The 14,764-nt window shown below is 40.9% G+C and overlaps 1 protein-coding gene across 1 annotated transcript in view; it reads right to left on the bottom strand.

The window, feature by feature from the left end:
* The window catches only part of LOC111952600 (rab GTPase-activating protein 1-like), a 159,056-nt gene extending 145,441 nt beyond the window's left edge, over positions 1-13,615 (bottom strand). Inside the window, 3 exon segments of the mRNA XM_070435100.1 lie at positions 970-1,159; positions 1,505-1,730; positions 13,463-13,615. Of these exon segments, the coding sequence (XP_070291201.1) occupies positions 970-1,159; positions 1,505-1,639 (325 nt within the window). The 5' untranslated portion in view covers positions 1,640-1,730; positions 13,463-13,615.
* Between the last annotated feature and the right edge of the window lie 1,149 nt (positions 13,616-14,764).

The following is a 14,764-nucleotide window of genomic DNA, read 5'->3' as shown; positions in this document are numbered from 1 at the left end:
AACTTCAGGGGCCTGGACATGTACTGGCTTAAGCAGGGGGACACGTCTGGCACTGCAGGATTTGAGTCCCTGGCGGCGTAGTGTGTTACTGATGGTAGGCTTTGTTACTTTGGTCCCAGCTCTCTGCAGGTCATTCACTAGGTCCCCCGTGTGGTTCTGGGATTTTTGCTCACCGTTCTTGTGATCATTTTGACCCCACGGGGTGAGATCTTGCGAAGAGCCCAGATCGAGGGAGATTATCAGTGGTCTTGTATGTCTTCCATTTCCTAATAATTGCTCCCACAGTTGATTTCTTCAAACCAAGCTGCTACCTATTGCAGATTCAGTCTTCCCAGCCTGGTGCAGGTCTACAATTTTGTTTCTGGTGTCCTTTGACAGCTCTTTGGTCTTAGCCATAGTGGAGTTTTGGAGTGTGACCTGTTGAGTGTTGTGGACAGGTGTCTTTTATACTGATAACAAGTTCAAACAGGTGCCATTAATACAGGTAACGAGTGGARGACAGAGGAGCCTCTTAAAGAAGAAGTTACAGGTCTGTGAGAGCCAGAAATCTTGAATGTTTGTAGGTGACCAAATACTTATTTTCCACCATAATTTGCAAATAAATTCATTAAAAATCCTACAATGTGATTTTCTGGAGAGAAAAAAAATCTCATTTTGTCTGTCATAGTTGAAGTGTACCTATGATGAAAATTACAGGCCTCTCTCATCTTTTTAAGTGGGAGAACTTGCACAATTGGTGGCTGACTAAATACTTTTTTGCCCCACTGTATATATGCTATAATGTACTTCTACATTGAGGTCACTGGAACAGCCAGCAAAAGCCTTGCATTTTCAGAGAGAACAAAATAGATATGAAAATGTATGGGATTCTATACAATGACATTTTCATGAGTTAACCATCCAATAGGCACATCCTGAACTGATTCATTGCCCTAAGGGATTGTACAGATGAGAGGTGTAGAGTAGTACCGGCAGGTGTGGAGTACAGCGCCAGGCCTTGGGGTTGTGTCTGTGAGCCGGGGGCTGTGGAGTTCAATGTGTCGCGAAACGTCTCGGTTCCCTCCTCTCCTGCTCCTCCACTCCGGTCCTCCATCACTACGTGGTCATCCAACAGCTCCTCCATGGCCCTCTCCAACTGTTCCTTCCCATTGCAGGACATCTGAGGAAAGGAAGGGATTGAGAGGTGAAACCCTGTGTGTTGGACTGGCTTTCAGAAGAGGCTCAAACTGTGGCTTTATACTAGAGTAATTGTATAGGAATAACCAATAGAGATGTGTGTGTGTATTTAACAGTTGACATATGACAAATCGACCGCTAGCTGCTACATGCCCCCTAGGCACTAGACAGGAGGAGTGGTGTGGATAGGTATTAGCAACATGGTAAAAGCTCCTCATAGGCTAGTGGAATCTCCATCATATTGCTATCCAATCCTTTCTGATCTACAGGAGAGCCAAGGGGTTAGGGGTCAATATTGGCATARTTGTTCAGCATTGTTAGCATCTACCTTGAGTCTGGGCTTGCCCTCTGAGCCTGAGGGGGATCCTCCGGTAGACGGCTGCACCAGCACAAACTCCTCGCTGGTGACAGTGGCCACTGATTCGGTGGAGCCGCTCACTTTGCCAAGAGAGGTGTTGTCCATCGTTAGCCAGGAGCCCCAGGGGCCAGCGCGCTCTGCCCCCGTCCTCTGCCACACAGCACAGCCTTCTGCTCAGCCCCCTGCTGCTGGAATCCTGGATTGGACAACACATTTCACTACATTTGGGATTGTCATGATAATATAGAAGCATAGGCTTAGCTTACATCCTCTACAGTGGGATATGGAGTAGGTAGGGACTGTCCATTTGTAATGTGTTTTTTCTATTTGCAAAGTCATCTCATGTCTGTGGCTACATTTGCCAGTTACCTGAACAGAAAGGCCTTATTTGAAACTGGAGTGGAGAGCATAAGCTGACAGCATAGCCAAGCCTGATATTACACTGAGCCTCAAAGCCCTATGTCATCTGAAATGGAGATCATCGATTCAAAGTCAAATTACGCTTAGGCCCAGCGTTTGCTGAACAGCTCATTAACTCATTGAAGTAAACCAATCAGTTGAACAAAACAGGCATCTGCTCTTCATTGTATTTGGAAGATTTAGAGGATCATATGCTAATTTCAGACCCTTTCGTATGATTCCTGTTTGAAAAGTGCATTATTTTCTGCTATTGTGAAAGATGTCATCTAAAAATAGCCTGTGAGTTGTTTTTCCCCTTAGTCTCAAATCTTGACAAGATCAAATCAAACGTGTCTTGGGTGTCCGAGGTTTCGGCTGAGTGTCAGTAGTGACTGCACAAGAGTCATTGCTTTGATCCGAATAAGACACTGAGTGCACTCACTGATTGAGTAAAAAGCCATTTCAAGTCTGTAATAACTTGCTTTAAAGTCATTCCAAAAACCAGGCAGGGGAAAGGCCTATGTAGGGAAATGTTGAACAAAATGTAAAATTCAAATATAGCCTAAAGCTTATCAAGACTACAAGCCTTGGTCTCACGCTGTAGTAATGACCTTAAGATGGTTAGAATGAATAGCAGAGCTGTTCTCATAACTGGGCAAACACAAAGACCTTCTTCCGAAGATAAATGTACCTTGAATTTCAGCAGACACAGCGACCGTCAGGAGTTGCTAGTAGCCTGGTAGAGGAGCTACTTGGTTGCTTTAGTGCTAACACAAGTTTGCTAGCCAGTATCCACCTACGCTAACACATTGACTAACATGTGGAGTAGGTGRACCTACATGTAGTGAGAGTCACTGACTCCTATTGGTGAAAAACTACAGCACACAGMCAGTTTCCCACTGAGGCAACAGACAGTCATGTGCTCCCATCACACTCATTCAATTATGTACATTACAATCTGCAGAGGAGGAAAATTATGCATGTTCCCAGCAAAGGTGTAAAAGTACCAAATTGTCATGCTTGAGTAAAGACACATTAATAGAAAATGGAAAGTAAGAGTCACCCAGTAAAATACTACTAGAGTAAGTCAAAGTATTTGGTTTTAAATATACTTAAAACCTGTTTGGGATAGGGGGCAGCATTTTCACATTTGGATGAAAAGCATGCCCAGAGTAAACTGCCTGCTACTCAGTCCCAGTTGCTAATATATGCATAKTATTAGTAGATTTGGACAGAAAACACTCTGAAGTTTCTAAAACTGTTTGAATGATGTCTGTGAGTAKAACAGAACTCATATGGCAGGCGAAAACCTGAGAAAAATCCAAACAGGAAGTGGGAAATCTGAGGTTTGTTGTTTTTCAACTCTTTGCCTATCGAATATACAGTGTCTATGGGGTCAAATTGCACTTCCTAATGCTTCCACTAGATGTCAAYAGTCCTTAAAACCTTGTTTGATGCTTCTACTGTAAAGGACGGGATTGAGTCAGTGGTCTGGCAGAGTGCCATGAGCTGACCACGCGCGTTCACGTGAGAGTTAGCTTGAGTTCCATTGCATTTCTGAAGACAAAGGAATTCTCCAGCTGGAACATTATTGAAGATTTGTGATAAAAACATCCTAAAGATTGATTCTATAATTCGTTTGACATGTTTCTACGAACTGTAATATGACTTTTTTTACTTTGTCTTAACTAAGCGATCGCGCATTGAGCATTTGAATTACTGGGCTAAACGTGCGAACAAAAACGAGGTATTTGGACATAGACTATGGATGTTATTGAACAAATCAAACATTTATTGTGGAACTGGGATTCCTGGGAGTGCATTCTGATGAGGATCAAAGGTAAGTGAATATTAATAATGCTATTTCTGACTTGTGTTGACTCCGCAACATGGAGGGTATAYGTTTGGCTTGTTTTGGTCTCTGAGCGCCGTACTCAGATTATTGCATGGTTTGCTTTCTCCGTAAAGCTTTTTTGAAATCTGACAAAGCGGTTGTATTAGGGAGAAGTATATCTATAATTCTGTGCATAATACTTGTATCTTTTATCAAAGTTTATTATGAGTATTTCTGTAAATTGATGTGGCTCTCTGCAAAAATCACCGGATGTTTTGGAATTACTGAACATAACGCACCAATGTAAACAGATTTTTCGATATAAATATGAACTTGATCGAACAAAACATACATGTATTGTGTAACATGTTTTCCCGGGAGTGTCATCTGATGAAGAATATCAAAGGTTAGTGATTAATTTTCTCTCTATTTCTGCTTTTTGTGACTGCTCTCTTTGGTTGGAAAATGGCTGTATGCTTTCTGTGACTAGTTGCTGACCCAACATAATGATGTTGTGCTTTCGCCGAAAAGCCTTTTTGAAAATTGGACACTGTGGTTGGATTAACGAGAAGTTTCTTTAAAATGGTGTCTAATACTTGTATGTTTGAGAAATTTGAATTATGAGATTTCTGTTGATTGAATTTGGCGCCCTGCAATTTCATTGGCTGTTGGCGCTAGCGGAACCCCATTCCCAGACAGGTTAAGTTTCAAAATAAAATGGCATTGCCAACACAAACTTAAGTGAAAATCATTCCTCATCTGTTACAATCCCTTAGGGCAATGAATCAGTACAGGATGTGCCTATTGGATGGTTCAAGTTAACTCGTGAAAATGTCATTGTACAGAATCACATATATTGAACAAGATCGGAAAATGTGAGGAATTTGAAATTATTTATACTTTTGATACTTAAGTATATTTTAAACCAAATACATTTAGACTTTTACTCAAGTAGTATTTTACTGGGTGACTTACTTTAGTCATTTTCTATTAAGGTATCTTTACATTTACTCAAGTATGACAATTTTCCACCACTGCATGTGGCTGGTGGTTATAGCATTTCTTTCACATGACCCATCAATTTAGACTAGCGTGTCTGGGTAAGTGTGATCTAATACTTATAGAATAATTTTTATCTGGACACTTTGTTTACCTGGAATGTTTCCTTATTGTATGCTACTACCACTTCTAGTCTTAATCTTTACTACACTACTCACTGTTTAGCACATGAACTCACATGTGAAACCATAAAGAGATGGGTGGGGCTGGCTTAAGAGTGTGAACAATGCTGAATGGGTGTAGACAAAGGAGAGCTCTTCAGTAGGTACCAAAACATTCAAAAGGCCCTTTTCTCAAAAGTGAGTTTACAAGTTTATCAACTTGCAAAGCAGAATTACTTTCCCATTGTTCCTCAAAAATGCAGTGAATGATATACCATTTTGTAGCTCTGAGTCTCTACTTGTATCCAATGTAAAAAACACAATTTCAAATGTTGCTACATAAGACTGAATGCAGGTGGTGAGTCACATTTTAGAACTCATTCTCAATAGAAAAATTATTAAAATTCACATTATTCAAATGGAATACTGAACTTCATGAATCTAATGCACTTGGAATACTACCTATATCACCTATCTAGAAACTTAATAAAATAGACTCAAACAAACACACAGTGATGTGTGTGGTGGTGTGAAAGCCCTGTGTGGGCCATGTACAGTGATTTCATTAAGTATTCAGACCGCTTGACTTTTTCCACATTTTGTTATAGCCTTATTCTAAAATKTATGAATTTATTTTTGTCTCAATCTATTTTCACACATTTTTTTAAAGTGAAACGTCTCATTTACAAGTATTCGGACCCTTTACTCAGTACTTTGTTGAAGCACCTCGAGTCTTCCTGGGTATGACGCTACCAGATGGATGATCAAATTCAAATCATGATTCTCCTTACAAAAACAAAAAAAGTATAAACTACAAAAATGCCCATAAATTATAATTCACATTTCCTGTTGCGGCAGGATTATTTTCCTGCTGTAGTAAACTGTCTGGTAGTCTGAGGACAATTCATTATTTTCTCCCACAGTTGGACAAAAAACTCAGACAAGATATGCACCACTGATGACCCAGAAAGCCTCAAGATTTGTGCGTCTCAAAACAAAAACKAAAGAATACAGTTTCTCCATCCTCCATTGAATGACAGTTTCACAAGTTTCAACTCCATCATTATACCCCATGTAAAATGTAAGACTCATGTTAAGGGGTTGTGTTAAGTTGGCTACCGCAAACTTCTCCACAAATCTCTTTGACCAACATCACGCAGTCATTTTATTGTGATTTGTTTCAACGTGTTCTTTAAAACATCCGAGTGGCGGCCATACGAGTGAGTGATCTTCGGGCTGGGGCTCTTTGTTACATCATCCTAATCACAGCTCTGACCTAGCTTTGATTCTAAGCTCTTTGAGCAAATTAAAAGTCTTCATCAGCTCTCCAGTTACAGATCATACATCTTCAAATCAAATCATTGTATTGGTCACGTACAAATACTTTGCAGATGTTATCGCAGGTGCAGCAACATGCTCTAGCACCAAAAGTGCAGTAATACCTAACAATACAAAATTAATACAACAATAAAAAAAGATTATATGATGGGGTGTATAGACATGGACAGTATATGAATAGAAAATGTGTCTTCAGAACGTGCACTCCCAGATAGGCCTAGTTAAACATTTCCTGTTCTTCCTCTTGTTCGTCCGTGTGCGGTTATCTGAACTAACTCAACTTTTTCACACATATTTACCAACACAATCATCACTGCACAGTAGTGATAAGTTATCTAGAGGGTAAAATGTAGCCTACTGGTATGCTACAGGTCTAGGCCAGGTTTCCCAAATAGGCAGACCGAGGGCCAAATTCATCCCAGGGTTGATTGTATTTGGCCCACCAAGTTTAAAAAAAAAAAWWWWWWTTTTTTTAATTGAACGACTTAAGACTAAAATCTTCAGGAAATCAGCTCAAGTGATTTAAACTTAGGAAATCTGTTTCCGAGTATTGCCACACATAAATAGAGAGGCATACGTGATCGTATCCCAAAGTAATCAAGGATTTTTTTTAAATCAGTTTGCAAGAATTCCAAATGGATAGTATTTGACAATCAATTTGCAGTGTACAAATTATTTATAACTATGTCCCCTCTAATTTTTGGTGCACTGAGCAAAATTTGAGCMTTTGGTGCGGAAACTTTAACATTGTGAACATTTTGTGCAACTTCAGGCGCAACTTACAGTGAAGACTGAGGCTGTACCCTTACAGTTTGACAGTAGCCAGCAGGCTATTGTAGCTATTTGAGCATAATGTAGGYCTACCAACAAAACCAATGGAGCAAATCCCATAACATTTTCATGTGGAAATAGAAATCAAAAGCTATGATATAGTCTACAATAGCCGATACGTGACCCGTTTAAGGAAACTAGGCGTATGTCGCGGGTCACTACTTCACATGAGCTATTTGATAGTATTCTGTGTTTTATATCAAAATGCATTTTTKGGCAGAAATTCCTTCTGGAACATGTGAACTTTCATGTGCCTTAACAAACTTGTCTGCCATCTGTAAATACAAATAAAATTGTTAAATTACAAGGTTTAGCCACAGAAAAAAACAGCAACCTTCCCACTAGCTATGATTGGCTGAGATAATGAGTGGACTGGACATGCAGGGTAGTAACATGCAGGGTAGTAACAACATGCAGGGTAGTTACAGACAAATAGGTGACTGTAAATTGCAAGAAACCACTTTACTAAATAAAATGTATTATTACCATACAAATAATTAGACAAACTCAGCAAAAAAAGAAACGTCCTCACTCTCAACTGCGTATATTTTCAGCAAACTTAACATGTGTAAATATTTGTATGAACATAAGATTCAACAACTGAGCCAAACTGAACAAGTTCCACAGACATGTGACTAACAGAAATGGAATRATGTGTCTCTGAACAAAGGGGGGGGTCAAAATCAAAAGTAACAATCTGGTGTGGCAACCAGCTGCATTAAGTACTGCAGTGCATCTCCTCCTCATGGACTGCACCAGATTTACCCGTTCTTGCTGTGAGATGTTACCCCACTCTTCTAMCAAGGCACCTGCAAGTTCCCGGACATTTCTGGGGGGAAAGGCCCTAGCCCTCACCCTCAGATCCAACAGGTCCCAGATGTGCTCAATGGGATTGAGATCCGGGCTCGTCGCTGGTCATGGCAGAACACTGACATTCCTGTCTTGCAGGAAATCACGCACAGAACGAGCAGTATGGCTGCTGGCATTGTCATGCTGGAGGGTCATGTCAGGATGAGCCTGTAGGAAGGGTACCACATGAGGGAGGAGGATGTCTTCCCTGTAACGCACAGCGTTGAGATTGCCTGCAATGACAACAAGCTCAGTCCGATGATGCTGTGACACACCGCCCCAGACCATGACGGACCCACCACCTCCAAATTGATCCCGCTCCAGAGTACAGGCCTCGGTGTAACGCTCATTCCTTCGACGATAAACGCGAATCCGACCATCACCCCTGGTGAGACAAAACCGTGACTCGTCAGTGAAGAGTACTTTTTGCCAGTCCTGTCTGATCCAGCAATGGTGGGTTTGTGCCCGTAGGTGACGTTGTTGCCGGTGATGTCTGGTGAGGACCTGCCGTACAATAGACCTACAAGCCCTCAGTCCAGCCTCTCTCAGCCTATTGCGGACAGTCTGAGCACTGATGGAGGGATTGTGCGTTCCTGGTGTAACTCGGGCAGTTGTGGTTGCCATCCTGTACCTGTCCCGCAGGTGTGATGTTCGGATGTACCAATCCTGTTTAGGTGTTGTTACACGTGGTCTGCCACTGCGAGGACGATCAGCTGTCCATCCTGTCTCCCTGTAGAGCTGTCTTAGGCGTCTCACGGTACGAACATTGCAATTTATTGGCCACATCCGCAGTCCTCATGTTCCTTGCAGCATTCCCAAGGCACGTTCACGCAGATGAGCAGGGACCCTGGGCATCTTTCTTTTGGTGTTTTTCAGAGACAGTATAAAGGCCTCTTTAGTGTCCTAAGTTTTCATAACTGTGAACTTAATTGCCTACCGTCTGTAAGTTRTTAGTGTCTTAACGACCGTTCCACAGGTGCATGTTCATTAATTGTTTATGGTTCATTGAACAAGAATGGAAAGCAGTGTTTAAACCCTTTACAATGAAGATCTGTGAAGTTATTTGGATTTTTTACAAATTATCTTTGAAAGACAAGGTCCTAAAAAAGGGACGTTTCTTTTTTTGCTGAGTTTAGTAGGCTACCCCTCTGCCTATTGACCTATTTACATATTCAAGCCCGTCTCAAAATACAACACTGTCCCTTTAATTAAGACAGACTTTTTACCTGACTGGTTTTTCAAAGACAATTTGAAAATATTGCTTACACGTTTTGTGCTCTTGTAGGAAGCAGTAAATCCCCATTGCTGCCCTATGCTTATCTATAACTGGACTTATAACTAGCAAAGAATATCAACAAATTCACACATGCGCAGCTCTGAACTGATCTGAAACGCGCATTCACTTGGGTCATTGACAGTTTGTTGCATTGAAAAGAAGCTGATATGTTGATTCGATCACAGAAGAAACATTGATCAATATATTTCGGCCCACAGCTGAATGTAATTTGGGATCCCTGCCATGGGCTAAATATTGCACAACAAATCTAGAATTTCTCACTACAGCGTGGGCTATATTTAAGCTAGGGTGTGGTGACGGCAATGAGCACGTCAACAGACCTTACAACATACAACAATACTGATGCAATTTAACTGACCTAACTGGGCGTGTGCATAAGCTACCTTACAGGAGAAACTGGCAACTTGTACTACCCAWATAAGACAAACGCTCTGCACCCGACCCTTTAACCAGTTATCACACCCTGGGACAATTACACGCACAACAAACTAGGCTATTCATCAGGGAAAAATAAAAGTCCACCCTGTACTTAATACTACAATAAAATATAGTCTAGCCAAACACAATAGTAAAACCTGCACACATTGAAGCGTCCATCGAAAACGACTGAGCTGACCCGTTGAGGTCATTCAAGGCAAGTCTGAATCATATTAGGTGGGGTAACAACTTCACATTTCCTTGCCTTGCATCTCCTTCCAGTTGATGGGCGAACGGCTGTCTACAGCCAGGGGCTATGACATCATAGGCTAGCTGCTAGGTTACAGCAAATTTCCTGCCTCTGGGAAATAAGTCTCAGTGTGGTAGGGTACACACAGGCCCGTCACCGATGCTTGGCTTGACACAGGATTTGACTAAGTGTGCATCCTCTAGTCCAGTGTTTCTAACTCCGGTCCTCCAGTACATGTTGGGGTCGGACAAACTCACCTGAGTCAACTCAATGATTAGTTAACTAATAGAATCAGGTGTGCTTGTCCGAGGCCACAACATGTACCGTTGGGGGTTCTGGAGGACTTGAGTTGGGAAACACCGCTCTAATCTAGCACACTTTGGTGAGAAACCACAGAATGAAAGACAAAGGGTAAAAAAAACATGTGCCCTGCATTTAGCTTTCTTCTCTAAGCAATTCTGAAAATATTGTTCTTCCAATGAATACCGAACACTACTTCTACTAGGCTAGAAGCCCATGTACTCATTTGWAAATTTAACTAGGCAAGTTAGTTAAGAACAAATAATTATTTAACAATAAATGCCGGCCTACCCTAACCTGGATGACACTGGGCCATTTGTGCACCGCCAGATAATGGCCAGTTGTGATACAGCCCGGTATCAAACCAGGGTCTGTAGTGACACCTCTAGCACTGAGATGCAGTGCCTTAGACCATTGCACCGCTCATAAACAGCATAATACTAGCGTGCCATATTTTGCTTAAGTTGTAGGCGAGGTTACATCATGTTGAGACGCCCCAACTAACTAGTCTGTTCAGCTGGTTTGCACAACAATGTTCAGTCTGTCTGCTCATGACTCCATACAGTATTCCTTTACCCAAGTTAGGTTATTCAAGACAAAACCTTGAGTTGTATGTCTGTATGTCTCTCTCAATGTGTATGTCACACACACACAGACACACACACTGCAAATGTGGACTTAAAATGCAAATAGGGCTGRGCAATATATATCACAACATTTTTCACAGTATTTGATGTTTTTGAATAAAACCGTTCAAATTTGCTTTATAAGTAGTGCATGACCTCAGGGTGGCAACATACATTCTAAGTGATTTCAATGAGTCTTTCTCCATTCTGATTGTTTTATACTGTTCAATCCAATTTCCACTAAAATGTATTCATCATTTTCATCCATTTCCTGCACTCATCGCAACAAGGTTGTCAAACATATATTTGCATCTGACCATGTAAACAGAGTGAACGGCAAACGCTTGTGACTGATCAATCAACAACTGCTCTCCTTGAGTGACAGCGGGTGAGGGAAGCGGAACGCAAGAGGAAGGGGGAGAGTGACGACTCAAATAGCAAAACAGAGTAAACATATGTATTTTTTCACGGACSTTACATGCAGAGGAGTGGCGTATCACATTTAACAAATATTGAAATACTGGTGTAGAAACCTAGCAGGTAATGTAAAACCCAAACCAGCCTGTGCATTAATACTAGTAAAAAGTCAAATATGCCACCCAGCCCCAAATGCAAACATCAGGTGCTTTATTAGAGAAAGGGGAGACCGAGTCCATTTCACAACTGAATGCGTTCAACCCGAAACGTGTCTTCCGCATTAAACCCAACCGCTCTGAATCAGTGTGGATCCATTACGCCTCGATCACACAGACAGTGTCATTGCATTTTGGTACACCAGAAGTACATTCATTTCCAATTGAACGCTGTGTTTGCTTTKCAGCATTGCGTTGCAGAGCGTTCTGTGTGGTGCATGCAAGTTGGCTTTATCTAACGTATGCATAAAACTGTATGGGTAGACGTCTTGACAAAAATGGTAACAGAAAGTGAATGTTATACTTTTGTTGCACACATATCCAGATGATGCTGCGTACAATTTTGCGCAATTACTATCGGTGTGATCAAGGTGTTAGTGCGAAGCCACAGTTCAGTAGCTGCGCGTCACTTCACTATAGTAAACAACTCCACTACCGTATCTGTTCTTCTGGTAAGAGGTCATTGTAAAACTAAACCAGCTTGTGAAATAAGGTTGTTTGCACTACCCGAGTCAGTGCTGAGGTWAGCTGCGTTTCTCAACTCCAGGATATGTAAATCTCTATGGATTTGGGTTGCTAGTACTGTGGGATGAGCGTACCTCCGACTACATCAAGTCGCTGTCAGTCGATACGAGGAAACAGTCGTTGGTTTTATTTGACTAAAGTTTTATTTAAAAATATGGATTTCAGCAAACAAACAAAGACACGCAGCTAGAGGACAAACATAGGTACACAGCCTGGGTTTAAGAACTTACATTTTTACAAGTATCAACTGACAGCGACTCAATATAGTCGGAGGTTCAGTCCGCCCACAGTCGCATCTGTTCAACTCCATTGATGTGATGTACATTGTGTTCTTATAAATGTCAACTTACAATTACATTCCTAAACTACAGACTTTTTTTGCAGGTTATAGTGCATTTAGACAATCGAGCCAGATACCATCAATGTGTAGAAATGGATCCTGCAAGTGAATTCTATTAAAACTAATTATAGATGGTTGCGGCCACAATCCAAACTTTTTAGCATACAAGCTGTCAACATTCGGTGTCCAGTTTGTTCATTTCACACCATCCCTAATTGTCCAGGATCAATTTCCCCCCGACTTATGAGCCGATACTATCAGACCTCGAATCAGTGATATGGTAACTGCAAGCCTCAGTGTCACGTGAATGGATAATAAGGTCCAACTGAGGTGAAGTAGTTGAAAAGCAAGTTACTGGTTAGCTAGCTAGTTAAGTTAATCAATCAATCAATGGTTCTGTGCTAGTCAGGTTCTGCTCTTTCTCCACCTCTACAATCCCCACAAACAGTGTTTACATAAACTATGCAACTAACGTTAGCTGCACAAGCTAACTACTGTTACAACATACGAAATGTATTATTTGTAGTTAATAGTTAACTAGTTATAGTAGCTGAGTTTACTCAACGGATCTAAAATAGAGCTACCTAGTTAAGTTAACTCGATTACAATGGTAGTTACGAAAAACGGTAACGTACTCTACCAATTACAAAGGAAGGAAAATAACGTTAATTAGCTAGCGAGCCTCTCAAAGCTGGCAGGTAGTTCATAGTAGAGAAAAATATGACAAAATGGTAAGCTAACTTAGCTAGCGAGCGAGGTTAACGTCCAAATTATGTATTTGGCCAAAAATTACTATTATTTAACACCGTTAAACTATCATAAACGGGACTGTAAAACCAGAAATGTCACAACATAACTATGTCACAGCACACATACTGGGCAACAGGAAGTGCCTAAAAGGCCATCTGTGCTAGCCATGCTAATGTGGCTAACACTAGCTAACCTGTTAGCTATGAATCAAAACAGTTCACCCACACCAGATAGAAAGTGGTGCAAGCTCACGCAAGAAATTGTCAGAACAAAGTCGCATAATAACCTAAAAATGTAAGAAAWCATATCAAATTGTCCTTTTCGTCACACGCAATTGTCGAAGCTGAATGTCTTCAGAAGGTAAATAGCTAACAACTTACTTGTTTAGAGTAAACACCTCCGGATAAATAGCAAACGTTAACTGCCAAGTTGCAGCAGCACCGCACACTCACCGCTCCTCCGCGAGCCACACTGGTCCGTGCGCGTTCACGGCGCAGTCAACCCTGGTTCTATCAGAGAGGAAGAGGTAAAGAGAGAGGTCCAACTCGACGAAATATGTGTCTCCCTCCTGCAGGTGGCGTTTTATCGCCCACCAAGCAAGTCTATTTTCTATGGAGGTCAATAAGTGTCGAATTTGGTCCCCAAGAAATTGCATGGCTTATTTCCTTACGTGAGGTTTATTTGTTTGAATAGAAGTCCCGTACGCTTAGGTTGTTACGATTCTTTTACATATATATATYTTTTTTTAATTTATTATAACATTTCAAATTACAACAACACCTGACATCCCCGTAGAACACGTGACATTCCTTAACTTTGAGGGGRAAAAAACTTTATATCGGAGTTGTCTTGAGATGGCTATGCATTATAATGTAATGAGGCTATGCATCTATCCATTGAATACAGACGGTTTTGACGTCAACAACCCTCATCGAATATTCAAAAAAGTAAAACAATTATTAGATGAATCCACCAAAGTAAAAAATAATTTGACGTTTCCACCAATACAAAGAAATGATTGGCGGGAGCTAGACAGCCAGCTGTGCCGCTTTGTGGACAATTACAAGGGTGGAGAGACAAGTATCTTGTCAGTATATCCATAATCTTTGACTTAATTCAATGTTGTAAACCCTGGCTTGATGATGCTATGTATTGGCCATTGAAAGGTTTGGTAGCCACCGGTCGGCCAATTCTACAGTATTTCAATTAAATATTTAAAGGACAAAATTGCATGCATGTATTTAAGTATTGTGTTGCTGTAGTGGGGACAGTAACATTAGTAATCTACATTTTTTCTTGTTTTATTTGAATATTTAGCTCACATAATATAATTGAAAAGTATGCATTAAGGTGTCTGTAATAGAATAAACGTGGCAATATCAAATGTAGACATTCATAAATGCATTTCTCTAGCTTCCAAAATATGTTTTATAACGGTGGGGGAGTGCCAACATGGAGGCACGGTGACTTCGAAACAACGCCCCCTATCTGTCATCTCTAGTGTATATTTAAATCAATGCTTTTATTACTCTCATTTGATTCGATTCCGGGAGAGAAAGGGTGGTAGTGTGATATAATTTATTCATTGCAACATTTTTGGTAGGCTAAATATGAAAACAGAAAGTTGGAAAATGCTGCAGACCACTGCAATACATTGTTGTTACATCCACTAAATTGGAAGT

The sequence above is a fragment of the Salvelinus sp. IW2-2015 genome, linkage group LG26, assembly GCF_002910315.2.
Source record: "Salvelinus sp. IW2-2015 linkage group LG26, ASM291031v2, whole genome shotgun sequence".
Classification (NCBI taxonomy): Eukaryota; Metazoa; Chordata; class Actinopteri; order Salmoniformes; family Salmonidae; genus Salvelinus; species Salvelinus sp. IW2-2015.
The sequence above is the reverse complement of the archived record's forward strand: the minus strand, read 5'-3'. Positions and strand labels throughout refer to the sequence as shown.